Here is a 27,909-nt window from a genome sequence, read left to right on the forward strand (position 1 = left end):
TGCTAATTAAAAATTAAAGGTCTATACGATCTGACGATCATGTGCTGAAGCCAAATGTTTTTTACAAGTTGAACCTAGAGAGCAGAAATTAGTTCAGCACAGGAATGCAGTCATTTCCCATAAACTGATTTATGTGACTTTAATAACAATTTGTTCTGAATGCCTGTGTTTTTAAGGTGGAGTTTTTAAGCAGTGCGCTGAGAAAGCAAGGCATAGAAAATCCTAGGTGGCATAACTGGGTTTTCTTTGGAGTCACCGCTATGGGCACCATTCTGAATTACCTCAAAATGTGCTTGTACTCACAAGATATGAATTTCAAGTGAGAAGACAGCTACTAGGACTCTGAACTCTATACATTTCCCCTTCCTAAACCCCTCATGGCCCCACTGCCATTGGCCCCTCCCTGTGATGTCACTGACTCCTCCCTATGATGCCACTGGACTTCTGACTTTGACCCAGCCCACCCCTGGAAACTGGGAAGTCTATGCCCCTGCCCTGCTTTCCACTATTCCCTAGGGCCGTCCCCGGCCCTAGGGAAGCACGCCTGGCCTCAACCAGGGCCAGGGCCTTCTCAGTCCTGGCCCCTGCCTGGTGGAATGAGCTCCCGGGAGAGCTGCGGGCCCTGCGGGCCCTTCCATCGTTCCGCAGGGCCTGCAAGACGGAGCTCTTCCGCCAGGTTTACGGTTGAGACCAGGCTTAACATCTACGCCCCCCCAGGACCTGAGGATTGGGATTAGACACGAGTACCATCAGTATCCCCTCTCCACTTGCTAGGGGGGGAATGGGTAGTTGATTAGCCGCTCTTGCCAGGTAGTCATTAACTATTGACATGTTAATTGGTTTTAATGTATTTTATGGGGTTTTTATACTGTTGTAACCCGCCAGGAGCCGCAAGGGAGTGGCGGGAAATAAATTCAATAATAATAATAATAATAATAATAATAATAATAATAATAATAATAATAATAATAATAATAATAATAATAATAATAATAAAAGAAGGAATCTCAAAGCGGCTTACAAATGCCTTCCCTTCCGCTCCCCACAAGGGGCTGAATGAGAGGGAGGTGGGGCTGAATGAGAGAACTGTGACTGGCCCAAGCTGGCTGCACGTGGGGGAAGAGTGGGGAATCAAACCAGGTATCCGATTAGAGGTTGCCACTCCACCACTACCCCTAGCTGGTTCTGGGCTGCAGAGTGTTTGGGGGCATTTGTTCACCCATTTCTTGAGTGCCTTCAAGTCAGGTTGGGGATTTCCAAAGCAACTAGTCTCTCTCTCTCTCTCTCTCACAAACACACACAATTATGGTACCTTGAAAAAACAGCATTCAGGGGGGACTTCTATGGGGCTGCAGTGCCATAGAGCCTGCCCCCCATAACTGCCATTTCCTTCTAGGCCCACCTCCAACTAGTCAAAGGACCACATGTGGTCCACGGCCCACAGGTTGGGGATCGCTATTCTAGGGGACAGACTTTTATCAACTAACCACATGGGTTTTCTTGTATTCCCTGCAGGCACCTTTTTTTGTGTGAGGGGAAGGTTCTCCCAGATATTGAGGGGGGAATTGTTGGGAAACCACCCATCATTCTATCGAAGGACTTGCACCCATTAAAAAAAACAAAAAGCACTGACTTGGCTCATGCCTTTCCAGAGGTTTAGTCCTCTCGTTTGCCAAAACGATGGCTTTCTAGACGTACGTCTCTCGTTAATGAAATTCGAGACCAGCTAACTCCCATTGTTCTTTGCTCCGAAGCCTACTGGACTCCCCAGCGCAGAGTGACGCTCAAAAGCCCAGTTTCCTAAGAATTCCTCCTGTCCAAATTTGGGAATTCACCCTTCTCCGTCCTGCACACACAAAGCCTCGCGCACGTCCCTGCGACGGGTGAACAATAGCAACGTGTCTATGCCAAGAGCCCTGGAAAGGATCTCCGCCTTTGGCATTTCCAGTGATTCCCTCCCCCCCCCTTCCCCAACTTTCATTTCCTGTCTCACTGTTGTTTTACACCCCCCCCCTCCTTTTCCTTTCTGGGCTATAAATCCAGGATTTACAAATTGTCTGCTGATCCTTGGCCTGGGGTGGGTGGGAGGGGGTGGTGGCAGGCAGGCGGTGGGCTGGGAGCGGGACACAGAGACAACCTGCATGCCAGACACAGCGAGGCAGGAGGGTGGGTGGGAGAGAGAACTTCTAGAGGGAATTCTGTCCGGTCTTATAAATAAGAGGACCAACGTTTGCCATTGAGGAGCCTTAAGACAACATGAAGGTAATGGGGGGGGGAGCCGTGGGGAGGGAACGGGGTTGTGACGATGGGGGGAGAGGGGGGCCAAGCTGGATTCTCTGCTGCAACAATTCCTTCCCACTGTCATATGAATTGCTTTTAAGGACCATCCACTTAAATCCAGGCACATATTTACTGCTCAGCCGATTTCCAGGACCTTTGTCGGTGGCTAGGGCTTGATTTGTGAACGGAACAGGATGTTTTGGTTTGTTATTAATATTGTCATTCTTTTACATGGCACCAACCTCATGGTAGTTTGAAAACTGAGGAAAGAGGGAAAGGGGGAGGATGCCAGCTTCAAGGAGTTTCCGATATAAGGGAAAAGGGTGGGGGAACAAGGATTATAAGAGCCAGGAGAGGAATGAGAGAACAGGAACATAAATGTACAGTAATGGAATCATGCATTCAGTTCAATGTATCCTTTATTGGGCATGTGTTTTCGCTAATTCTGGATCTTGACTGGTGATAGTTTTCACAGTCATCACTGTTGCCAACTCCGGGCTGGACAATTCCTGGTCATTTAGGGCTGGATTCTGGGGAGGGATGGTTTGGGGAGGGCCTCAGCAGGGTCGTCACAAAGTTCACTCTCCAAAGTAGCCGTTTTCTCCAGAGGAATGAATTTGTGTTGTCTGGGAATCGGCAGAAATTCTGGGAAGTCTCTTGGCCCCACCTAGAGGTTGGAAAACTGGATTTTTTATGGCTCTTTGCTACGCCATGTAGAACGGAAGGTTCCAGTTCTCCAAATCCAGACAGTGTAATCCGCGTGCTATTCAAATAGATTGTAAGCTATGCAAATCAAACCCATTCACGGTTGCTTTGTCTACCTGCTGCTTGAAATCTGCTCTTGGCAAGTGCTGCTGAGTGTGTGTGGGTGCCACCGGCTTCCGTGGGGATTTAGGTTTTCCTTTCCGGATGACAGCGAAGCTTGTCTCAGAGGGCTGCGACAAGACTGTCAATCACAGCGGTAACTCGCCTCCTTGTTGAGAATAATGGAAGGCGGGTGCCGTCTTGTTTCTCACACTGGGCAGGATGCAGTCGACTTCTTTGCCGACGACTTGTAAGGGCAAGAGGCTGACTTTTTGAAGTAGAATTGAAACTGTGGCTCTGTCCAGCTGGCGGTCCAAGCGGATGCCAAGCGCCGGAACCTAGAAACTTGGGTCATATGACATCCTGGTACCCAAATAGCCGTATCTTTTTATCTTGTCTGATTTTGGGTGTTGTAAAGCAGGGGTAGTCAAGCTGTGGTCCTCCAGATGTCTATGGACTACAATTCCCATGAGCCCCTGCCAGCATTTGCTGGCAGGGGCTCGTGGGAATTGTAGTCCATGGACATCTGGAGGACCACAGGTTGACTACCCCTGTTGTAAAGCATGGCGGAGTGGAAGACCTCTGGTGCAGGTGGCCTATTGTACTGGAAAGTTGCCTTATATGAGTTCCATTGAAACAAAGGTAAATTTCTATGGTGTTATATCCTGCTCATCTCCCAATGGGGACCTGAAGACCTTCCAGTGTGAGAGACAGTGTAGTATAGTGGCTAAGAGAATTGGGTTTGATTCCCCACTCTTCCACATGAAGCCTGCTGGGTGTCCGTGGGCCAGTCACAGTTCTTTCAGAACTCTCTCAGCCCCACATGCAGCCAGCTGGGTGACCTTGGGCTAGTCACAATTTTCTCAGCTGTTATATTGCATATTTTCCTGCTGCTGATCTTCTAAGCTGGCCTCTGGGAGGGAACTTCATCCTCAATTTCTTCACTTGTGTGCCAATGTTTGCCGAGTTACCCAAGCCGTGTTCTTCCTTTCAGGCCTCTCTGCTGCTGCCAGGGTCACTGTTCCTCCTCCTCCTCGTTCAGGTGCACGTTGCACAAGGACAGGCTATCAGTGCTCAAGGTAGGCACCTTTGATTATGGAGTCTGCTAGGGCTCACTTGGTCGGATCTACATGAGGCACATCTATTGCAGCTATTTTTACTTAACATTAACACAGCAGGAGGATGGAAGAGCAGATGGACGCATCACATATCTGATGAAGTTAGCTCTTGACTCAGCAGAGCTGCTATTGGAATAGACCTGGTCAGTCCTTAAGGTGCCACTGGTTTAGCTTTGCTGTAAGACAGTGGTCCCCAACCTTTTTATCACCAAGGACCGATCAACACTTGACAAATTTATTGAGGCCCGGGGGGGGGGGTAATCTTTTCCCAAGGGACATCACTGCTGCCTCCTAAGCCCCTGCTCCACTTGCTTTCCTGCCGGCGCCCCTGATTTCCTGCTGCCCACTGGGGGGCGCTGCCAGCAGCAGCTGCACAGTGCCACGCCAAGGGGGAGCCCCATGGCGGCCGCTGGAGAGCACCAAAGGTGAGCCAGCGGCAGAGTGGCAGGGCAGCCCCTGAGGCAGCAGCCGGGGAGGAGGATGAGGAGGAGCCGCGGCCCGGTACCAACTGATCTACGGACCGGTACCGGTCTCCGGACCAGGATTTGGGGACAGCTGCTGTAAGAGATTAACATGGCTACTCCTCTGGATTTATACTTGCTGGTTGCCCAGGTCCAATGGAGAGCTGGCCAATGGAGAGCTTCATCACTTTCAGGGTGGGCTTCTTTTTCATCTTAAAAATTTGGAGGACCACCTCTTCTGAGATGTTTACAAGGCTGTGGTTACAGAACAGCATGGGGAACAGTTTTCCCCAAGCGCCTTTCTATGTGTGCAATGCTGGCGTTATGGTTTTGGGTTTCCTACTGTTGTTGTTGTTGTTGTTGTCAGGCATTCAGTCGTGTCCAACTCTTGGGGATGCCATGGCACGGCCACTGCTGTGATCCTCGATTCTGCACTGCCTCTCTCAGCCATGCAATATCTGTGTTATTGCTGTGCAAAGTGAGGGGGTGGATTTTCTTCTGAACTAATGATGTTCCTTGAACAGGTTTGGGTGACTGCTTAAAATCAGGGATTAAGTCAAGTATTAAAACAAGGTTGCTGTTGAGCCTCAAGCATAAGTCACAAAGAGTCAGAAGGACGTGGAGGAGATAAGGTAGTCCTTTTATCTTTCCCAACACTGACAAAGAGTACTTAGCTACAGCCCAGATGAAAAGACTTGAAGATAAAAACTGTATAAAACCTTGGGTGAAAAGCAGAGTTTCTTACAACACACCCGTCAGCGAGCTAACCTGAACTAGAACCCTTAAAATTAGGGATGCTTTCAAAATGTCTTATTTTGGAAGTGGGAATATGGCATCAGAAACAGCGCTAAAAAAAAGAAAAGAAAATGAATACTGGAGTTTTATTAACCCACAGATGGGATGTTCACTGTTGCTTTCAATTCCGCTGCTCAGTTCTTTCCCTGAATTCAAAAGCAATTTCCCCTCCCTGCTCTTGGATGCTGCAGCAGATAATAATGATAATGATAGTAATACAGTTTTATTTATAGCTTACCTTTCCCTGGGGTATGAGGGTGGGTAACCACATTTTTAAAGCAATAATTGAATGAAACATTTGAACATTAAAAGCCACAATAGATCCCTGAATTCATTCCCTAACCACCTCCTCCTTAAGTTGGGAGGGTTGATACAGGTCATAGAATCATAGAATCGTTGGAAGGGACCTCCTGGGTCATCTAGTCCAATCTCCTGCACTATGCAGGACACTCACATCCTGACTGTCAGGAACTTCTTCTGGATGTTTAGATGGTCTTGATTTCAGATTCTGGTGTAAATTTGGCCAGTGTTTTGACGGGGGAGGATAATATACATTTGATTTGAATGTAAATTTGGTGGGTTTTGAAGAGGACACCTATCGAGGGCCAGGCAGCCTTTTAGACCAAATGCCCAAAGTCTGTGGGCAAACCAAAGGGGGATAAATTATAGTCAGGCTTGAACTGGGAGCAAGCCATAAGGGCCCGGGCGGTGCTGCTGGGCTTGCCTTCCATAGGGGCCCTGGCGGTGCTGCTGGGCTTGCCTTCATCCTTTTAGCAGATAACTATGTATGTGGAACAATGGTCTGGTGTACTGCTGTTTGGCTTGCTGGAGGTGGTTTAAGTGCCTCAAACTCTGTCCTGGGTAGTGGCCCCTCAGACTTGGCTACGCCGTTCTTGCAAGGCAGCCACCTCGAGACATCCGATGGCTTGGGGAAGTGAGCAGTGCCAAGGGATAGGATCCAGCTAGCAGGGAGCTGAAACTCAAGACGTTTTGCATTTTGTTTTCACCCAAACCCTTTTCTATCGGGGCAGCTCAGCAGCAACGTTGTGGAGAAGATGTCTTCCCACTAGATTGTGACGACATTTACGAGCAAGGCTCCGTGGCAGATGGCGTGTACCTCATTTACCCTGCAGGACCCAACAACCCTGTGCCTGTGTACTGTGACATGACCACTGACGACGGAAAATGGACGGTAATGAGAGCAACAACTGAGAGGGGGCAGAGCGACCATGCATTTGGGGGAGAAAAATCAGCCGTAGATGGATCTGGGTGCAAAACGTGCCCAAGGGCCTGTAAAAACCTGCAGCTGGCCCTGAATCTTCACGTACCTCTAAGGTTACTTGGGGACTTACAGTCTCTGCGTTGAAGTCCGAAATGCAGCTTGACGAGACCCTAACACCGCCTCTTCCCTCCTCCCCGTTGTGTTCAGATTTTCCAGAAACGCTTCAACGGTACGGTCAGTTTCTTTCGGGGCTGGAATGACTACAAGTTTGGCTTTGGCAGGGCGGATGGCGAATACTGGCTAGGTAAATATGGAGGGGGTAGAACGCTCCTCTCCTCCTTTTCTTCGCGAGGAGGCCAAGAAGTCTGTGCTCAAGGGCCGCGTCTCTTCCCAAACATTATCTGGCTTCCCTCCTTCTCCCATTCCTCCAGCTCTGGACTCAGACGTTTTCCTTTGCCAGAATCTGCTGGAGCGCCATCTGTTTGGGTTGCTCCCTCAAGCAGCTGAAACATGTTCCCTGGCCCAGACGATTCTAGCGCTAAGTGAGATTGTGTTTACAATGGCCGTGGGCCAGTAGACACAGCCAGGATCCCCCATGTTGGTCTGTTCTGCTCTGCAGACGGTAGGTCAGACAGACCACAGCTCCCAAGGGGAAGGGCAAATGGGATATTTAAGGGACCTGCGCAGCTCCCAAGGGCAAGGGCAAATGGGATATTTAAGGGACCTGCGCAGCTCCCAAGGGCAAGGGCAAATGGGATATTTAAGGGACCTGCGCAGCTCCCAAGGGCAAGGGCAAATGGGATATTTAAGGGACCTGCGCAGCTCCCAAGGGCAAGGGCAAATGGGATATTTAAGGGACCTGCGCAGCTCCCAAGGGCAAGGGCAAATGGGATATTTAAGGGACCTGCGCAGCTCCCAAGGGGAAGGGCAAATGGGATATTTAAGGGACCTGCGCAGCTCCCAAGGGGAAGGGCAAATGGGATAGTTAAGGGACCTGCGCAGCTCCCAAGGGGAAGGGCAAATGGGATATTTAAGGGACCTGCGCAGCTCCCAAGGGGAAGGGCAAATGGGATATTTAAGGGACCTGCGCAGCTCCCAAGGGGAAGGGCAAATGGGATATTTAAGGGACCTGCGCAGCTCCCAAGGGGAAGGGCAAATGGGATATTTAAGGGACCTGCGCAGCTCCCAAGGGGAAGGGCAAATGGGATATTTAAGGGACCTGCGCAGCTCCCAAGGGGAAGGGCAAATGGGATATTTAAGGGAACGAAAGCTCTCCTATTTCCCTCTTGGCCCAGGACTACAAAACATTCACCTCCTGACCCTTAAGAACAAGTACGAGCTACGTGTGGAGCTGGAGGACTTTGAGAACAACACAGCCTTTGCCAAATATGCCGAATTCTCACTCTCGCCCAATGCCATCAGCGCAGAGGAAGATGGGTATACGCTCCACGTGTCTGGCTTCACTGATGGGGGTGCAGGTGAGAGTGCCCCGGATTCTTAGTCCCCAGTTCTTCCCCTAATGATTGACTCCATTCCTCTCCCAGGGCTGATTCAACACACATAGGATAATGCACTTTCAATGTGCTTTGGCAGCTGGATTTTCCTGTGCAGAACAGGAAAATCTACTTCTAAAGTGCATTGAAAGTGCATCATCTATTGTGTGCAGAATAGGGAATGAGTGCATAGCTGCCTTCAAACACATAGGTTGAACCCCCCTCACCCAATGGCATCCAAACCATTCTCAAAGAGAACCTCACGGTTGCATCCAGCCAGCTTTTCCACTGGCAAAAGAAACAATAGGAGGGGTCCACTTTAGCCACTCAAAAAAGGATCATGGTGGCTGCATGAACCTAAGCCATGTGAGTGGGCTTATCATTCTAGCTGCACTCAAGAGATTTTATGAAGTCCTTATTTCTGTGATTTCTCTACCTTCCCTCCAGGTGACTCACTGTCCTACCATCATGGACAGAAGTTCTCCACTTTTGACCGTGATCAGGACCTTTATGTGCAGAACTGCGCAGCACTCTCTTCGGGCGCTTGGTGGTTCAAGAGCTGTCATTTCTCCAACCTCAACGGCTTCTACCTTGGTGGGGCCCACCTCTCCTATGCCAATGGCCTTAACTGGGCTGCTTGGAAGGGCTTCTATTACTCCCTCAAGGAAAGCGAGATGAAAATCCGCCGTGTCTGAGGCCCAAGAAGACCAGTGGCCGATGGCCATCATAGCAATTAGCCACTGGAGAGATGCTGTAGGCTTGTTGTCCAGTTCATCTTTTTATGGGGGAAATTATATTACGGAGATCAAAAGCTGGCATTCGTTCAGTGGGGGACCGGCCTACCCTACACACACCAATTTAAACCAGTTTCACACTTGTTTTTATCCTGCCATGGCTACTGTAGCTCTTAAAGACACGTCAGCACTCTCACAAACATACACTTCTCAAAGTACTTTGGACAAAGCGAAGGCTGGTAAACCGCTCCGAGACTGGCTTAAGTGCGTAATGAACACGGGTTGCAATTGCCCTCGGTTTCCTTAGGGCTGGAACTGATGGTCACTAATAGCGTTGACAGAGACTTAATAGTTCAGACTGAGAATTAATGCTAAAATGACAACGTACGAAAAGGCAATGCCAACCAAACTCTTTACCTGAAAAATCAGTATTGCTTGTTACCCCTTGGTTTTTATGTTTAAATAAAGCCCCGTTATCTGAAACTACAGTTGTGGAGAAACCGATTGTGTTCTAAATGGAAAAGACTATCATAGGCCAGACTAGTCCCTTCCCCCTTCGATCTTACCTGGCAATTGGATCTTTCAACCTTGGGATTTGAGTTCCGACATCCAGTAGGCCAGAAGAAGGGTCCATAGTGTATAGTGAAATTATTAGATGGGCAGGCAGACAATGCTTCTTTCCAACCCCTCCCAATTCTCTGGTGTCTTGCCAGTAGGTTTCTTTTGACTCTGGTTTGCTCACATCTGGATTCTGTCTTCTCATTAAGTCTGCAAGTCACCTGAGGCTACAGTGCTGTAAAGGCCAAGTTCCAGTGAAAACTGGCATTCTTTTGGTGTTTCCATCAAAATCAGGGGGTGGCAGGGCCGGTGGGGATGGGGAGATGTTCGTATTTAGAGAGAGAGAAAAAAAAAACGTTCCAGACAGAAAGTGCAATAAACAAATATATTTCGGAGAGGACCCAAGGCAAGCTGGGTGAGGAAGAACAAACTTTGCGCAGCTATAAAGGTCAAGGCACTTGGGGTGTAACAAGACCTCAGCCAAGTATCTCAGATGACACTGTGCTCCACTCAATGTCTCTGTGCCCATCAAAACAGGTTACCAAAGATAGGAGGAGAAGCTTTCCTGAGGCTGAGGCTTCCTTTCCCTGAGGCTACACACATTTGCCAGAAGACCTTTCTGGAGTGGAAACTATATCTATCAATTACCCATACAATGTATACGAGACAGTTGGAAACTGATGCAGAGTTCCACAGTCAAGGCTAGGGGGTATAGTTGTATCCCATAAAGAAATGTTAGCTCCATCCCGTGGCAAACTCTACCTAACAACTCTTTCTGACCGAGGATGGAAGCAGAAGCCGGCTACTGCAAAGCACTTTATTGAGAGCTGTAGAATATGTTGCTCTGTGCCAACAGGGTCACCCCAGAATGTGTGGCAGTGAAGGAATGTTCTCAAGTTGCTCCCTGGCTCAGGCTATTCTTTCCGCACAACCAAAGAAAGTAGAAGCAGACCTAGTTTCCCATCCCCTCCACAAAGTTGGTTTCCTCAGGGGAGGTGGGAGAGAGCAGAAGCAGCACACTAACCTGAAAAACACCCAATGAACCCACTAAGGTTTGTGGTCCCCTGTTCCTGAGAAGGGAGAGAGAGAGACTCGGAAATTCTATTCCCTCATGTATCATCAGAGGGAATGCAGAAGGCTACCCTTTTCACCCATCACCAATGTTCATATCTCCATAGCAACAGATACTGGAATTTGTGTCATATTGTTATCCCATAACCACCAGGGGGAGATCAGTCCTGCACGGTTAATGGGACAGAGGGTCAAATATCAAATTTATTCCCCTTACCCCTAGGATCCATGGTTCTCTGGCAACAAAAGTGGATACGGCCTATGGTATAATCTACCCCTTGGCTGCAGAAGAATAGATAGGCCTCAGGCCCCCTTTGTTGCCAATCCCACAGAGTGTATCCTATTGATTAATGAGAAACCTTTGGTCTGACACATCCTCCTCCCCCTCTTCAACCTCCACATCACTTTCAGCCAATCTATGCACTTCCTGTGCCCTACGCTGTCCTATCCTTTGCCCTATGCCTGCTCCTACTCCTCCGCCAACTAGTGCAAGGGTTCCTGTTCCCGCCACGGCCCCAATGGCAACTGTGGCAGCCATTTCTGTGCTCAGCACGATGGCTTCTGTAGCCAAGATGGCGCCTACCACCCCAGCCCCAGTGACCCCACCGGCAAGCCCCAGGGAACCCATTCCGACAGCGAATCCAACTGCGATGGCATGTTTTTTGTGACGGCGGCCATAACATTCCAGGAAATCATTAGCCTCTTTCTGCAAGTGGCACTCCAAAACAAGTTTGGTATCTAGCCGTTCTTGCTCGTTTCCCCGTACTGCTTCCTCACACTTTTTTAACAGCTCTTGTTGCTTTTCCTTGAGACGCACTGCCATGGTGCTGGGTCGGACTTTTAGGCTTGCAAACCGGGGGCGCGAGAGCTGATCCTGAGGCAAAGGAAAAAACACCAGGGTTGCAGGAGAAAGGTAAAAAGAGGGGTGAAATAGCAGAAGGAGAAACGACATCAATACCAAAACAAGCCCTCAATGGAATCCAAGTAATATTCTCCATCCCCATCCCATAAAACACAGAGACTTCCACATCGTTCTACCAATTTTCATTCCAGCTCTCTTTCCCCACCAACCTAGGGCTGTATCTGCAAGGAGCTTTTATTCCCATCGCAGGTCGATTCAGTCCCTGCCATCTGCACTGAATGTGATTTTGATTTTGGGCGATTTAAATTTAGACCAGGCTTTCTCAACCAGGCTTTCGTAAACCCTGGTATTTCTTGAAAGCCCTGGAAGAGTGTCCCAAATGGGTAAGAGTCAATTTTTATATATATTTTAAAAATCTGTTGAACATTTATCGGATCAATACGACCTTACATGGTCGTATTGACCCATACTCCCCTTTCCCAAAATGGTCAATGATGGGCCTGGTTGGATCAGAAGGGGAAGGGCCTTGGGTGGGCATGCTTTGGGCTGATCCTGCGTTGAGCAGGGGGTTGGACTAGATGGCCTGTATGGCCCCTTCCAACTCTATGATTCTATGATTCTATGATTCTATGTCTACAGCTATCCTTCCCAACCATATTCTGCACTATGGCACCACTTCTGGGGTTTCTCGAAGCCTGAGGAATATTTCAGGGGTTTCTTAACAGTAAAAAAGTTGAGCAAGGCTGCCTTAGACTGATACTAGGATATTAGGACACGGATCCAGATTTACCCATATCTTTTTGAATAATCTCAGAAACCGAGTTTGCACTGCTGCCCTGCTCTCCGCCAACATTTTTCATCAATCTGTCCAGTGGAATTCTTTCTCAAAGTCAGTCCCTTGCAGTGAAGATATTTTGCCCTCAAATGCACATTGCATGATGCTTACAGTCAGTCTCGTCTGCTCCTTTACCGTTTGTCGAACCAGCTGGGAGAGATCCTCTTACAACTCTCCACAATATGCCTTGGTTTTGGTGTCCTCAGCAGAATTTGCTGGACCCCCTCCCCTCCACACTGTTGTCAGGAAACTACTCTGAAAGTCCCAAAGCATGGGGAACACCTTTTCAAGCAAGACCTATCTTAAATCCTCAGCCAGGTCCACCACCAGCATCCTACACTTTTTCCTTACTCCTCAACTTGATACTCAGAATTCTCGGTAACTTTTCCCTCAATCATTTCTTAAAGCTAATCCAGCCTTGTCTCTCTTTCTGCTCGTACCTGCTCCTTGATGAACTCTGCAAATTCCCCCTTCAGGGTGTTTTGGGTTTCCTGGTTGGTTAACCTGATGGCCATCTGAAGAAAAAGATGGAGAGAGGGAGAGAGAGGAGGGGACAAAAACATGTCAATGGAACATCTTTGGTTGTGCCTCCGGACTGGTCAATGGCAACAGAAACAACACTCACAGACCAAACTGGATTTTCAGTCTTTTTTGCTCAGTACTGTCTACCAGTACTGTCTAGAGTCTCTTGTGGCGCAGAGTGGTAAGGCAGCAGTCTGAAAGCTTTGCCCATGAGGCTGGGAGTTCAATCCCAGCAGCCGGCTCAAGGTTGACTCAGCCTTTCATCCTTCCAAGGTCGGTCAAATGAGGACCCAGCTTGCTGGGGGTTAAACGGTAATGACTGGGGAAGGCACTGGCAAACCACCCCGTATTGAGTCTGCCATGAAAATGCTGGAGGGCGTCACCCCAAGGGTCAGACATGACCCAGTGCTTGCACAGGGGATACCTTTACCTTTACCTTTTACTGTCTACCAGGGCTGTCCCGACTGTATAGGCAAGCCAAACCGTTGTCTAGGGCCTCAAGAGTTCATAGCGCTGAGATAGATAGAAGTGAATTTCTACATATATTTCTACACTACTCACATCAAATGCCAAGTAATCTTAGGGACCCCCTCTCTGAGGATACCCCCTGAAGAGTGCTTTGCTCTGCCAACTACAGTTTGGTGGTGGTTCCAGTCCCAGAGAAGTGTCCTTGGTCTTGACCAGATCATATGGCTGAGATCTAGGTTAGCACTCATTGACATCTAGCTGCCCCCCAACCCCCACACTGCTTACCCCCTTCTATCTAAACCTGGGTTGTATGCTTTTCCATCTATTTGACTCTAGGCATTTGGGGTTGTGATAGAATACCTTTTTTTTTTAATGGATATTGATTTTACGTGCTAATGGTTTTATACTTCGACGTATGGGATTTTAATCGTTATCAGCTGCCCAAGATTGCCGTTAAAGAGGGGCAGCCTAAGAACTGAACAAATGAAATAAATAAATACAAATAAAAATACAAGGTGGGGGAATTGGTACCTGCACAACTGAATCGAAGGGAACACGATGTTCCTTCATGAGAAGTGAGAGATGCTGAGGAGAGACAAAAGCAGAAACATCACTGAAGGGAAGATGCAAAACCAGACCCCACCCCCAAATGGTATGAAAAAATGTAGCCCAACAGCATGTTGGCAGTTTGAATATGCAGAGGGCGCAGCACCAGGATGCTTAAAGAATAAAATAGTTTTTATTCGGAAGGCAAATAACTGTGTATAGAAAGAGAGGGATCGAGACCTACAGTCTAACTAACTGTTGTCTGCAATCATTCTTCCATGGCTGTTTTGGAGGCAAGCAGGGGGAAGGGTGCTGAAAAAGCAGGAAGCTTCCTGTTGAGTGGGTCAGGACACTGGCGGAGACAATTTGTAAATCGCCAGGAAGCTGCAATCCTATCAGTGCTAAATATACATCTCCTCCGATGTCCCCTGTAGGACACACCTTATATTCCGCTCCGTTATGCACACCTCAGATCGTGCACTGTCTAACCATGCATTGTACTGTTATTTGGCACCTTTTTAGCCCACTGCTCCTTCTAGGAGCCCAAGGCGGCATACAAGACTCTTCCTCTATATGACCTTCACAGCAACTCTGTAAGGTAACTTAGGCTGAGACAGAATGGGTCTAAAGGCCGCCCAATGCATTTCCAAACAAAAAGGGGTCTGAACTGGAATGTCTCTAGCCCTTGTCTTGCTCTCTAACCAAGGGATCTCCCAACATTATTGACTGGGTCAGTGCTATTGGAATGCTGAAAACAAGCAGTGGACACCAGACAAAATGGCTGCCATGTGGGTTAGTGGGACATCATAAAATGGCTGCTACAGAGGCTAGGCTCAATCACAGTGGAAGGTTTCAACAAAAGAAATGCAAAGAGGTGAATTGTCCTGGTTTTGGCTATAGCAAACACAGCGTCCTTTACTCTCACCTTTATTTTGGCTGCAAGTTGGGCTCCAGTAAGAGCCTTCCCATTCTGGTCTCTCTTTAAATAGGTACCAGATGATCTGGCTAAGCCACTTACATAATCCTTCAAACATTCCCGAAAATCAGCATCCATTTCTAGAAGAGAGAAAAAAAGGAAACTGATTCGGGCACAGGAATGGAGGCTTATAAGAATTCACATAAAAAGAGGACATTTAGGCACGTGCAAAATGGAAAAGAATTTGGACTGTTTCAGATTTGGCCTTGACTCAGATCAGACCATGGCTGGGGGGTAGTGGGGTGGTGTTGAATTGGAGGCTCCAAACTTTCAGCGTAGCTGCAGAAGCCTCTTCTCAAAAGACCCCACCCCAAGTTTCAAGAAGATTGGATCAGAGGGTCTAATTCTAGGGGCACCCAAACAAGGTGCCCCCATCTGCCCTCCATTGTTTCCAATGGAGAAACAAGACTAGAGAATCACCAGAAACAACGGAGGCCAGATGGGGGCCCTCTCTTTGCGGGGGGTGGGGGCTTGGCAGGATCCAGTGAACCTCCATCAAGTATGGCGACCAGAGCATGAGTCCTGGTCCCCATACTGTAAATATGCTGTTGACTGTAATGGAGAAGCAAGGAATATTACCTTTCCCTCTGAAGATGGGAAAGACGGCAGCTGTTCAACTCCGCCTCTGATTAGAAATTGAAACAGATGCGAATGACTGCTACCTCGGAAATTATTACAGAGAGTCAACACTTTCCTTGCCCCTGCATCCCAATAGCCCTCCATGCACCTTAAAGCCTATTTGCCAGTGATGTCATCTAATCTAATTAATAACTGCGGTTGCAGGGATTTTCATACCTTCGAAATCTTTTGCACTTTCCCTTTGGTTTGTTGTTTGAACGGAACAACCAGCCTGAAGAATTCTGGGGCACTTGAAAGGCTGCTCACTACTTTGAGTTCCACCGACCTTAACAAAGGTATTGCCCGGCTGATATTTTTGTCCATCCAGTCACCCCCTCCCCCTCCCGGACCTAGAAGTTCAGAAGAATGTCTACGTTAGTTGAATACAAACAGGTAGCCGTATTCAGGGACGTGCGCTTCAGGCCACCTTGGCCAAAAAACCTCCAAAGCACAGGTCCTTTGGAGACAGATCGCCCTGAGGTCGTCCGAAGAGCCAAATCCCATTGCCAAACAGATCCAAAGCGGGCATTCCGAGGTGCATTTTGAGGCACCTCTGTCCACCTCAAAGCGGGGTGCTCTGAGCTGCTTTGGACGCAGCCATTTACCTCTTAAAGGAAAGTAGGGATGCCCCTTCCTCCCTCTCCCCTTCCCTCCCTCCCCCGAGAAGAAGAGGATGACGACAATGTGCCTGCCCACTCCCCAGTGGCCGGGCTCCGTTCCAGCACATAACGCGCCTCGATCCACCCAAAGGAGGTCCTGGGCCTGGCCATATGCCTGCAGAAGCGCACAAGCCCTGTCCACGCCCATCCCTGAGAACCAGGCAAGAGCTACTGCTGCCACCGCTGCTGCTTCCTCCCCTTCCCTCGCCTTGACTCCGTGGTGCTGCCTCAGATATCTCCGAGGCACCTGAGGCAGCAACTTCCAAAGCCGAGGCAGCTTTCTCCAAAGCTGAGATGGTCTGGGGTTTTAGGTAAATGCACAACCCTAGCCATACTGGTCTGAAGCAGAACAAATTGGCACCTTTAAGGCCTACGAAGTTTTATTCAAGGATATCGTATCCGAGGAAGCGTGCGTGCACACGAAAGCTCACACCTTGAATAAAACTTTGTTGGTCTTAAAGGTGCCACAGGACTCAAAAATCTGTTCCGTGCAAGGAGGATGTATGGAACTGGCGCTCCCTCTAGTGGAAGCCTGGAGAAAGGGCTCTGAGTGCCAGCAGAACTAAAGCAGATCGGAGAAGCAGAAATCAGAGAAGAAAAGGAGAAGATAGTGTGAAGGTCTCACCTGCGGGGGAACCCTTAGTTCCCATCACCAGCTTCTTGCCAGGGAAGGGCATCAAGTAACATCGAGTGCTGCTGCTTTTGAGGATCTCTAGTGCTCTTTGGTGCCTGCAATTATTAGACTCCAGCTTCTAAGGATGAGAGTGTGGGAACGAGAATTAGATTGAGCTATTCTGGGATTGCCTTCCAGAATCAGATTCCTTCTTGCTCCAGATGGGAGCTGTGCCTCTGGAGATTCCCCTGTTCTATCCAGTATCGCCACTTTTCTTCCAAGGAGCTCAGGGCAACCTATATGGTCCTCTTTTCCATCATACTATGGTCTGCCAGTGAACTCTGCGGCACGTGAGCCTTATGGATCCTAGCCTATACCTATACATAGCCTACTCCTGTACCGCACTGGCTTCCAATGCTTATCCCTAATTCCGCAACGTCCATCCACACCACACCGTCTCGCTCTCAGCTTTGTCATGTATCACAACCAGTGTGCCCATCGCAACTTTTACCTGTATGACTTTACAGAGATATTTCTGGCCTTCCTGGAGTCCATAAACAGGTGAGAACACGTAGTCACGCACTAAGATGTCGAGTTGCTGCAACAGAGAGAGAAATTGCTTGGTCCCCCTTTCTCAGCGATGCCTTCTCCCTCGGCCTCTCTCCACTCAGGCCTGTCCCCATGATGAATGGGGTCACGGTGGCCACAGGAGCGGCTCATAAGCCCTAGCTTCCAATCCCCTAAATTAGCCAAGCCCCTGGAGGCGCTAAGTGATCCGCTTGAAAAGTGACATTTACAGAGACGTGCCAAAGGAGGAATTGTGCCTTTGAGAGCAGATGAGAAAGAAGTTTCTTTCTATCCCCCCCCCCCCAAAACTGCAGCTTGGGAGTGCCCCGTCGACAGGCTTCACCCAACACAAAATGGCTCTTGGGAACTCACTGCCACAGGATGCAGAGATGTCCACTAATTTAGACATCTTGGCTTGGTTAATTATTTGGGGGATAAATTCATCCGTGACTGTTAGCTGTAGTGGCTGAATTAAACCTCCCTTTTCGAAAGCAATGAGCCTCTTGTGGTTTTGGTTTTGTTTTAAATTTAACATGATATTTGCTTTCTCTAAGAGCCTCTTGTGGCACAGAGTGGTAAGGCAGCAGACAGGCAGTCTGAAAGCTCTGCCCATGAGGCTGGGAGTTCAATCCCAGCAGCCGGCTCAAGGTTGACTCAGCCTTCCATCCTTCCGAGGTCGGTAAAATGAGTACCCAGCTGGCTGGGGGGTAAATGGTATTGACTGGGGAAGGCACTGGCAAACCACCCCGTATTGAGTCTGCCATGAAAACGCTGGAGGGCGTCACCCCAAGGCTCAGACATGACTCAGTGCTTGCACAGGGGATACCTTTACCTTTTTTTTCAAAAGCAACACACTACTGAATACCCATTGCATCTAGGACTTCTGGCTGGCTACATTGTGAAATGGGAAGCTGGATGAGATGGACCATTTTGTATGACCCAGCAAAGGGCTTTTCATGTGGGTTCTCCTTTTTATGGTGGGTTCTCCATCTTTGCAGTTTTTTAAACAGAGGCTGGAGAGCCATCTGACGGAGAGGCTGATTCTGTGAAGGCTCAAGGGGGTGGCAGGTGACAGTGGATGAGCGATAGCGTTGTGAGTGTCCTGCATAGTACAGGGGGTTGGACTAGATGACCCAGGAGGTTCCTTCCAACTCTATGAGTCTATGATTCTGTGTCTTTATGAACTTGACCTGTGGGGGCTACCAGCTTCCTGGAGAGTTCTGTTTGCTTATGTTGTTTTTAAAAAAATAAAACATTAGGAAGTTTCATCTGATTTTCTCATCAGACGTTTTGTATTGGGACTCACGGCCCACCCAAGCACAAACAGAATACAGGGGAAAAAAGGAACTTCATTAGCATTGGTGTGCGGGAGGGAAAGAAAAAGGGTTGACAGCGAGAGAGATGTGGGTACCAGGCAGAGGAAGATCAGGCCACAGGAACCAGCTACAGAGATGGGAACAAAAAGGCTCTTTCATCGAATGGCGAGACAGGAGGCATGAATGTGGGGGTGGGAGGAGGGGGGAGAAGAGAAGAACATGGCCTGATTTGTAAGGGAGGGAAACAGAACAGTTGGGGCTCTTTACCTGAAAGGGCTTCAAGCCGCAGGCTTTCCCCACCATCTCAGCGGCATATGCAAACATCTGTGGGGCAGAGGAAGCTAGTGAACATGGGAGAATTGGGCTGGTTCTGCACTGACTTTGTTTTTCCGTTGTGGATCCTTCTGAATTCAGATCGATTTGAACCCGGGTCTTCCCCTGTCCCCCCCCCCCTCCACGAATCTAAGCAGAAAGTGTTCCACACTTGATTGGGGAAGCTCAGAGTGGGGAGGGGAGCCAAGCACAGCAGAAGGCTCTTTCTTTTCCTGAATCGGGGAGGGGAGAGGACCACCAGTGAAGGGGAGCTCCCCACCTCCTTAGGTATCCGATTCCACTGTTGACCTTCACTAACCGTACATTTTTGATCTTTGAGCTCTTCCAGTTCATGGAGTCTGGCCTAGACTGAAAAACCCATCTGATTCCCATACCATTTCCATCCACTTTGTTCCTACCTGTTATAGCCTCTCACTCACCTCCAAGTATTCCAGATCACTGTCATTGATCTGGCTGCTCACATTGAATATCTAGGAGACAACAGAAGGCATCATCAAGGGGTGTCAGAAGCGGCGAGCGACTTAATGAACGGAGATTAGAAGAAGATGAATGGAAGAGCAGAGTCTGGTGGTTGTCTTACCTGGTAAGAGCTGAGCAGCATGGAGAAAGCAGAGAGTTTAGTGCTAGTTTCCTTGCTTCTCTCCAGGTCCTGAGAACCCTCGGTGTCTATCACGAACGTGGCTACCTAGAGAGGGGGAGAACAAGGCCACTGGACACTCATTGAGGCCTACTGGAACCAAGGACATTTTATGGTCGCTCCCAGCCTGATCAAACTTCTCATGGCTTTTGCTCAGAGACCTGGTGCTGATTATAAGCTGCTGTCTGCTGGCCGTGCTACTGTGCAAGACACAGATGATGGATGTCAATGGATTGAATGTCTGTACTGCCATGAAATAACTCCTAAAAAGACCACTACTTGGAAGTTCTCTCTATGGAACTCACCAAGAATGCTATGGACGTTTCCCATCATATTTAATTTGATGGTGTTACTGTAATTGCTGCTCGTTTTATTTAGTCTTAAGTTCCTGAAAGTATCAGCTGGGACTCCTGAACTCAGGACCCTCCCCCTTTAAATGCTTCCCCCCCACACACACAAATTAGAATTTTCAGCTTTGCTTTAACCTGGGGGCAAGAGCTCCTATTGCTACTGCTTCAAAGAGAAGAGGAGGAATGTGTTGTGGAAGTCCACAATGAATGGAGTCCAGAGACGTGTGAGTGGGACCCACCATGGAGCCCTCTGGCATTTCCCACCGATTATCATCTTTGCAAAGCATTTTGGGAACTCTGGTCTGAAAAGAAGGCCATTGTTCCTCTTTTAGCTCCTTATCAGGTGAAATCTCCTATGTATTTCTGCTGCATGCTTTATGGCCGAATTCCAGCCGTTTTATAGAATTGAGAGCATTTCTATGCACTCTCCTTTTGGCCAGCTGCTGTATTTTCAGTCCAGATTTATCGCATAAACCAGGGGTAGTCAAACTGCGGCCCTCCAGATGTCCATGGACTACAATTCCCAAGAGCCCCCTGCCAGCATTCGCTGGCAGGGGGCTCATGGGAATCGTAGTCCATGGACATCTGGAGGGCCGCAGTTTGACTACCCCTGGCATAAACTAAAATAATGAACTGGAAGGGTGGGGTCCCAGTGAAGAAACAAATATAGAAAATTATAGACGCACTGGGAAATCAGTATGGCAATAAAATATCAAATTGGACTTATATAGAGTTTTCTCTCTTCAGTAATTATTTTATTCTTATTATATTTCACACACGTCCCAATGCGTTTTGACTTACAGCTTTTTCAAGGGACGGTTTTTATATTTAAGAACCAACTTCAACTTATTAATCAATCTCTTGAGAGAGTATAATAGCTAAACTTAGCTTGTGGTGCTTCAGACGCCATCAGCTTCTGAGGTCTGATGGGATCAGGCTTACCTGGGCTATCCAGGGCCCATTCTGCACACATCAGTTAATGCACTTTCAATGCACTTTAGAAGTAGATTTTCCTGTTCTGCACAGGAAAAGCCAGCTGCAAAAGTACACTGAAAGTGCATTATTCTACAAATGCGGAATGGGTCCAGGTCATCCCACAGACTAAGGGGTTAGCTATGCCCAAATTCAAGCCGAGAGTCAATTTTGCTATTTGACTGCACCCAAATGCAAGTTTTGCTCTGGCCTTCCCAAATAGGTTTTTCCTGATTTCTGGTTGAGCACCAAGGTGTCCCGGATAGCATCTGTTGTTCCCGCAACACGGTATTCCCCTCTATTCATCCCCTTCCTTACTTCCCTCCGCAGTCCGCAACCCAAACTCATACCTTTTCCTGTTCGCTGGTGATCCAAAATGGCTGACTCCACAACCACACCCCTTTGGTGGCACTGTTAAATCCAGGTCGCCACTCAAATCCTGTCAGTGGCTCATCTTCCTGGCCCATCCAGGATGCTTCCTCTGCTCCCTGCCCATAAGAAAGACATTTTGAAGCAAGAAAATCCTGGTATCAAGATGGTAGCGATCTCTTGGCTAGGAGTCTTGTATAGCAGTGGTTCTCAACCTTCCTAATGCCGCGACCTTTTAATACAGTTCCTCCTGTTGTGATGACCCCCCAACCCTAAAATTATGCAAGGGTTCTTTCACAGAAATCAAACCGAAACTAACCAGTGGTGTGAAGATCCCTTGTTCATGATTGTATATAAATTATCTTTTTTCCCAGGGTTTCCCAGTTCAGTTCTGCCTCTTGTCCCACCATGCCCATCTTGCTCTTTTCCACTGCTCCAGACAGACGAACGCTCTATCTTGATCTACCCCGCAAGGCTGTTGCATAGATGGCTCCCTCCCCCGGCCAAGCTGCTTGCCCTGCCGCGACCCCTGTGAAAGGGTCGTTTGACCCCCAACGGGGTCCCGAGAACCACTGACTTAGGGAGACTTTCAACACCTGCTAAATAGCGCAGCTTCAATCTGCTTCAGCTTCTGTTTCTGAGTGGATGTTGCTTCTGCACACAGGAAAATCCAGCTGCAAAGGACACGTTCTCACACTCACCATGTTTCGAAGTCTCCGCAGGAGGAAGTTCTGCAGGAAGGATTTGCCATGCCGTTGCTTCCCAAAGATGGAGACCAAGCAGATGGGGTTGCCCTTCACCTCTCCCTGCTCCAAGCAGCTTCTCAGGGCTTGCTCATCCAGGCACAGATTCTCTTCCTCATCCAAGCCCACCAGCTGCACTGCTTGCCTTGCTGCCTGGGATGTAGCTGCTGGCGTGGCCTGAAAGAGGTAGAATCATAGAATCATAAAGGTAAAGGTATCCCCTGTGCAAGCACCAAATCATGTCTGACCCTTGGGGTGACGCCCTCTAGCGTTTTCATGGCAGACTCAGTACGGGGTGGTTTGCCAGTGCCTTCCCCAGTCATTACCGTTTACCCCCCAGCAAGCAAGCTGGGTACTCATTTGACCAACCTCAGAAGGATGGAAGGCTGAGTCAACCTTGAGCCAGCTTCTGGAATCAAACTCCCAGCCTCACGGGCAGAGCTTTCAGACTGCATGTCTGCTGCCTTACCACTCTGCGCCACAAGAGGCTCATCACAGAATCATAGAGTTTAGCCAAATGCGAGAACATAAGAAGTGCCCTGCTGGATCAGTCACCCACCAAGCACAGCATCTTTTTTTTCACCCAGCAGCCGAGCAGACGCCCAGGAGGGAAAAACAAACAGGGCATAGAGGCCAAGGTGCTGATGCTGCCTCCTACGCTGTTCAGAGGTTTGTTGCCACTGAAAATGGAGTTTCGCTTTAGTTACCGAGGCTCACTGCCACCGATTGACCTGTCCATCACAAATCTGTCTACCCCAGGGGTAGTCAAACTGCGGCCCTCCAGATGTCCATGGACTACAATTCCCACGAGCCCCTGCCAGCGTTTGCTGGCAGGGGCTCGTGGGAATTGTAGTCCATGGACATCTGGAGGGCCGCAGTTTGACTGCCCCTGGTCTACCCACTGATAGGCCATTTATATGCGTTGGCATTGTGACCTCCGCACTAGCACGGAATTCTGTGAGTTACCGGCTCCCTTTCCATCTCCAGCAGAGGAATCTCTTTGATTTTTTCCACCAGGTTTCGCAGCCGAGTGTCCACCTTCATCCGCTCGGGGCTGCAGGGAAAGCGGCACTCAGGGCAGTGATGGCCGCGGAGTGAGAGACCCTTCCAGTGGGTAGAGATGCAGGCGCTGCAGAAATTGTGCCCACAGTCAATGGAGACAGGGTCCTTCAAAGTATCCAGGCAGATGGAGCACACGATGTCCTGTTGGAGCTCATGGATCATGCCTCCTGGGGGCTTCTTTGCAGGGAGAGGGGGTGGAGTCAGCCTGCAGGGCATACAAAGGACGTACATCATTATAGACAGGACATTCTCGACTTTTTTTAACCACTGAGAATCCCGTGAAGCATTTTTTGGGGGCTTTGAGGAACCCCCAGACGTGGTGTGATGGTGAAGAATATTGTCGGGAAGCAGAGCTGTGGACACGCCCACTCGGGGCCACGCCCCTTCCCAGCTTTTCCAGGCCCATCATTGGCCACTGGGGGGGAGGAGGGTCAACACAACCATATATGGTCATATCCCTCAAGAAATGTTTAACAATTTTTGTTAAATGTACGAATTAATTAATGCCCACCATTTCAGGAAACCCTTCCAGGGCCGTCAAGAAACCCCAGGGAATGACCTACAAACTGGGATTTACAAAGAATTGCTGGAGGAAGGGAGTAAAAGGAATAAATGACGGAGAAGCTCGAGGGGTGAAGTTAAAACTTTAAGGCCCTAAATGTGCAGGATGAAACAAAGGCGAGTTTAGCCCAAGACTTCCTAAATAATCTAAATTTGGAGGGAGGAATGGAAGAAAAAGAATTCCGCACCGTCAGATATATTCTTCGCTCTAGAGGTAGCATAGCCTTAAGTGGTTAAGCAAAGGATTCTGGGGAAATCTGTTTCTCTGAAAAGGATTCAGCAGGATGCAGTAGAACCACAGTCCTTGGGTACTGGTCCTAACCGTGGGCAAAGACTGGGGCCTACTAGTTAGTCTTAAAGCGGAAAGGTGATGCCCAGTGAGATGATGGAAGAGAGACGATAACAGATGCAGAAATTGGCATGGGAGCAAGAAAGAGCAGAGTAAATGAAATTCTCTCATTAGCTGCAGGAAGCAGGACCTGGATGCAGGGAAGTTTCCAGCTAATCTCCAGCTACTGCCCTCTAGATCAGGGGTGGCCAAGCTGTGCCTCCCCAGATGTCCGTGGACTATAATTCCCATGAGTCTCTGCCAGCAGTTAATTGTAGTCCAAGGACATCTGTAGAGTAACAGTTCGGCCACCCCTGCACTAGATCATACCTTTCTTCCTACCCACCGCTTCCCTCAATAACCTGGGTCTCACCATGACAGGAACAAAAAAGTCTGTTTTTTACGTTTGCAGCCATTTTCTTATGACAACCAGTGTGTCACAGCAAGACAATCCATATCTATTTATGTGATTTATAGACCAGGGGTAGTCAACCTGTGGTCCTCCAGATGTCCATGGACTACAATTCCCATAAGCATTTGCTGGCAGGGGCTCATGGGGATTGTAGTCCATGAACATCTGGAGGACCACAGGTTGACTATCCCTGTACTAAGGCACAAGACCTTCTGGTTGAGTTCTACCTAAATCCCTAAATCCTCTTGACCTAATATATTGTTTTCAATGTCCCAGGAATAATATCACAGCTAGTCAGATCCAGTGATTTCCCCGCTGCTTTCCACCCACATGGTATGATTTCTAAAGCCCCATGGACATGCACCCAAGTAAAAACCACCACCCAACTCACGGTTTTGTGTTTGTGTTTCCCATCTTGCAGCTAATGCTGTGGCAACTGCCTCCGATGAGATAAATGTCCCTCCTCCTAGAATATAAAAAGATCATCGCAAAAGTGGAGCGAGGCCTTCCCCCTTTCACAATGGCCTGGGTGATGCATTGGAGACAATGGCAAGAACTCATAGCTGCATCCTGGCCATTCGGGTAAGCTTCCGCTGAAAAACCAGTGGGGGTCAAATAATCAGAGCCACCCAGCTCTGGAGCAATCTGCTGGGGGATCTTGACATGAACCAGCCTCTGGGGTGGGTGGGAATGACATGAAGTCCAGTTCTCTTGGAATTACACCTGATTTTTCCTGGAGGGACTAGCAACTTTGGGGGGCAGACTCAAAGGCATCAAAGGTACCTGTCCCAGGTACCGCTCCCCAATCGGCAAGGACTTCTCAAGCCAGAGTTGCCAACCTTCACATGCCTTCACATGTACACAGGCATTAAAATATGTTTTTAAAAACGTCCGAGGCATGCCCACATTTCTGCTCTGAAAGGCAAAACACATTCCAAATGGCCTTCCACCCAAATCAGTGACTGTTTGCACTGAGAAAGGCAGAAAGAACGAGAAAGGAAAACTACGGCATTATGCTTCACTTCTACTTCATGGCTTTTCTAGTCTTCTCCACCCATTTCTGGTAATCAGAAAGAGCGGGGGGCGGGGCAATGCGCTATCAACAACCCAAAGTCATTCCCCCTGTTCCCCCAAATGTCACATTTTAAAACTCCTCACCCTCAACATTTCTCCTTTCTCTTTTATTTTTGGTCTTGTATAACGCCATTTCAGAGAGGGCGGCGTGTATAAGTCCATTTCAGAGCGGGTAGGGTAGCTTCCTCCAGTCATCCCACAGGAATTTCACAATTTTAAACTCCCCAACCTCAGCATTTCCCCTTTTTCTTTCTCTTTTGGTCTTGTATATCTTCATATCAGAGAGGGGCAGGGTGGCTCAGTGCTTCTAATACCAGATGCCTCAGAAATTGTGTTTTGGTTGTGTGGGTCATGCTCCCTAATACAGGGGCAGTCTAGCTGAGATCGCCCTGTGGTGAGGGAAAGGCAGCTGGCCCATTTCTCAGAATCTCCTGTAGGGAAAGGGTGTGTTCTTTATTTTGCTGACTCATCCGATAAGGCTGTGCTCTAAGCCTGGAAAAGCCCGCATCAGAAACAAGCAAATACCAGCAAAAATAACAAACAACTAAAAATAGCAGTAGTACTAAAGAAAAAGAAGTCAAAAGAGTAGCAAGGATAAATCATCATCTATAGAATAAGACTTAAGAGTCCAAACTGGTTGCTTCCTGTTTACGATCCTGCCATCGTTGACTATTTCTGAAAGATAAGACAACCTTGTTTCGCTTCCAAGCAGAACATAATTCAAAAGCATACAAATTCCCTCAAGTTATCCCCCCCTGCCCTCATCAAGATCCTTCCACCCACTCTGCACCTTCTGCCATTCTCCTCGCTTCATTGGTGCACAAGCTCTATGTTGCACTCATTAATTTTTTTTTGACAAGTGGCATGAGTCTAACAATATGAGACTATTGCTAGTCTCAGATCACCGAATACAAATAATTAAAATGACAGGAGGAAAAAGTTTAAAAGGAGCTGTATGAGGTTTAGTTCCCTGCTGGTATTGACTTGAAAGGAGGATTGGAGAGGAGGCAAACTGCACTGTGCCCAGTGCAAAAATGAAGAAGAAAAGGATTTCAGTGCTGCATGCAAAGAAAATAAGGGGGGGGGGAATCATCAGCACATAATGAAATTGACATGAGATTTGAAAAGAGAGAAGCTGGGATAGGAAGCCTGAAGCTTTGAAAACATCTTTCTTTTTAATGCTTTAGTGCAGGGGTAGTAAACCTGTGGTCCTCCAGATGTCCATGGACTACAATTCCCATGAGCCCCTGCCAGCAAACGCTGGCAGGGGCTCATGGGAATCGTAGTCCATGGACATCTGGAGGACCACAGGTGGACTACCCCTGCTTTAGTGAACAAAAATGTTGGAGGGAACTATTTTGGCAGTTTCTAGAAGACCAGCATTAACATGGCAGCTGAGACACATGGACGTTCTGCAAACTGCCAAACTTAAGAGTCACTTGGAATTGATCCACTGGGAGATCTGAGCGCAATCCACAGAGGACAGACTTTAAAAACCTGCCAAGATCACGAGCAGCATGCAGGAAGCAAATGAGAGAATCACGAGAAAACCATGCACATTTTCAAATAAGGGCAGGAAATAATGTAAGTATGCAGCTGCGCTAGGGAGAGGCTGAGAGCTCTCTGAGAGAACTGCCAGCGGCCCAGGATCACCCAGCTGGCTGCATGGGGAGGAGGAGAGGGGAATCAAACCCGGATCTCCAGGTTTGAAGCCATCAACCTTAACCACAACACCAAGAGTTGACATGGGAGGAGGAGGAAGGGGGGAGAGTTTCCATAAATAACACTCTGAACATTAAACACGGCCAAACACATCCCAGGTCCTTTTGGCTGCATGTCATTGCAGTTCCCCCCACCTCTTCTGCTTTTAGGGGAAACTTAATTCTTCGGTTTCCTTGCCCAAATGAATGACTCCAGAGGCCAACTCTATAATGTACCAGTCTCTCTCTCTCCCCCTCACCTTCTTCTCTTTCTGCCGCCCGTCCCTGACCCTGCATCCAACCTGCCTTCCGGCGGGATGGACGGGAGAAGCCCCTCCCTCCCTCCTTTCCGGTCTTACCTGTCCCCGAGCCGGATCGGCAGGTGCTGCCACGACCCAGGGCGAAGAGCCAAGAAACGAAAGTAAAAACATCTCTGCGGCGATTCTGGCCGCCCTTTCCTGGAATCTTGCAGTAGCCGGGCGAGAGGGCAGTCAGGAGGGGGCGGGGCCAGAAGGAGCAAGGCGGGGCAAAGCTTCCAACCCTTGGGAGGTAGAGGCTGCGTTTGGGGCTGGGGTTGCCAACCTCCAGGCGAGGCCTGCAGATCTCCCAGGTTTATAACGGAACTCCGGAGTAGAGACATCTTCTCCTGGAGAAAAGGTGCAGTGGTGAACAGCAGCCGCCTCTATGGCAAAGGTGCCCAACCTGTAGCTCTCCCGATGTCTAGGGACTACAATTCCCATAAGCATGTCCAGGTGCTGGCTGGGGCTTCTGGGAATTGTAGTCCAGGGACATCTGGAGAGCCACAGTTAGGACACCCCTGCTCTAAGGGTTTGATTCCTCACTCCACATG

The 27,909-nt window shown here is 48.7% G+C and overlaps 2 protein-coding genes across 3 annotated transcripts; one reads left to right on the forward strand and one right to left on the reverse strand.

The window, feature by feature from the left end:
* The first annotated feature begins 2,105 nt into the window (after positions 1-2,105).
* MFAP4 (microfibril associated protein 4) lies at positions 2,106-9,390 on the forward strand. Its single transcript, XM_077314886.1, has 6 exons — positions 2,106-2,262; positions 4,079-4,163; positions 6,490-6,650; positions 6,888-6,984; positions 7,976-8,158; positions 8,621-9,390. The coding sequence occupies exons 1-6, from the start codon at positions 2,257-2,259 to the stop codon at positions 8,866-8,868; spliced, it is 780 nt and encodes a 259-aa protein (XP_077171001.1). The 5' UTR covers positions 2,106-2,256; the 3' UTR covers positions 8,869-9,390.
* Positions 9,391-9,836: 446 nt separating this feature from the next.
* RNF112 (ring finger protein 112) lies at positions 9,837-27,692 on the reverse strand. 2 transcript variants are annotated; one of them, XM_077314877.1, is made up of 14 exons: positions 27,419-27,692; positions 24,677-24,751; positions 22,889-23,189; positions 21,881-22,099; positions 21,161-21,298; positions 19,432-19,536; positions 19,271-19,321; positions 18,786-18,842; positions 17,147-17,233; positions 16,648-16,774; positions 14,695-14,825; positions 13,755-13,808; positions 12,674-12,748; positions 9,837-11,410 (listed from the first exon to the last, which is right to left on the reverse strand). In XM_077314877.1, the coding sequence occupies exons 2-14, from the start codon at positions 24,697-24,699 to the stop codon at positions 10,877-10,879; spliced, it is 1,902 nt and encodes a 633-aa protein (XP_077170992.1). In that variant the 5' UTR covers positions 24,700-24,751; positions 27,419-27,692; the 3' UTR covers positions 9,837-10,876. The 2 variants fall into 2 exon arrangements, 1 of the variants encoding a protein (XP_077170992.1); XR_013227032.1 differs by lacking the exon at positions 9,837-11,410 and adding an exon at positions 15,541-15,713 and having other exon boundaries at positions 12,673-12,748.
* Positions 27,693-27,909: the final 217 nt, after the last annotated feature.

The sequence above is a fragment of the Paroedura picta genome, chromosome 16 (assembly GCF_049243985.1).
Source record: "Paroedura picta isolate Pp20150507F chromosome 16, Ppicta_v3.0, whole genome shotgun sequence".
NCBI classification, from domain to species: domain Eukaryota; kingdom Metazoa; phylum Chordata; class Lepidosauria; order Squamata; family Gekkonidae; genus Paroedura; species Paroedura picta.

Bases quoted from the DNA above. Each gene is read 5' to 3' on its own strand.
- MFAP4 (XM_077314886.1), top strand. The intron at 4,164-6,489 runs GTAGGCACCTTT...CTATCGGGGCAG, and splicing joins ACAGGCTATCAGTGCTCAAG to CTCAGCAGCAACGTTGTGGA. The intron at 6,985-7,975 runs GTAAATATGGAG...CTCTTGGCCCAG, and splicing joins GGATGGCGAATACTGGCTAG to GACTACAAAACATTCACCTC.
- RNF112 (XM_077314877.1), bottom strand. From the start codon at position 24,699: ATGGGAAACACAAACACAAAACC. The intron at 22,100-22,888 runs GTAACTCACAGA...TACCTCTTTCAG, and splicing joins TGGAGATGGAAAGGGAGCCG to GCCACGCCAGCAGCTACATC. The intron at 16,775-17,146 runs GTAAAAGTTGCG...TCTCATCCTTAG, and splicing joins ATCTCTGTAAAGTCATACAG to AAGCTGGAGTCTAATAATTG.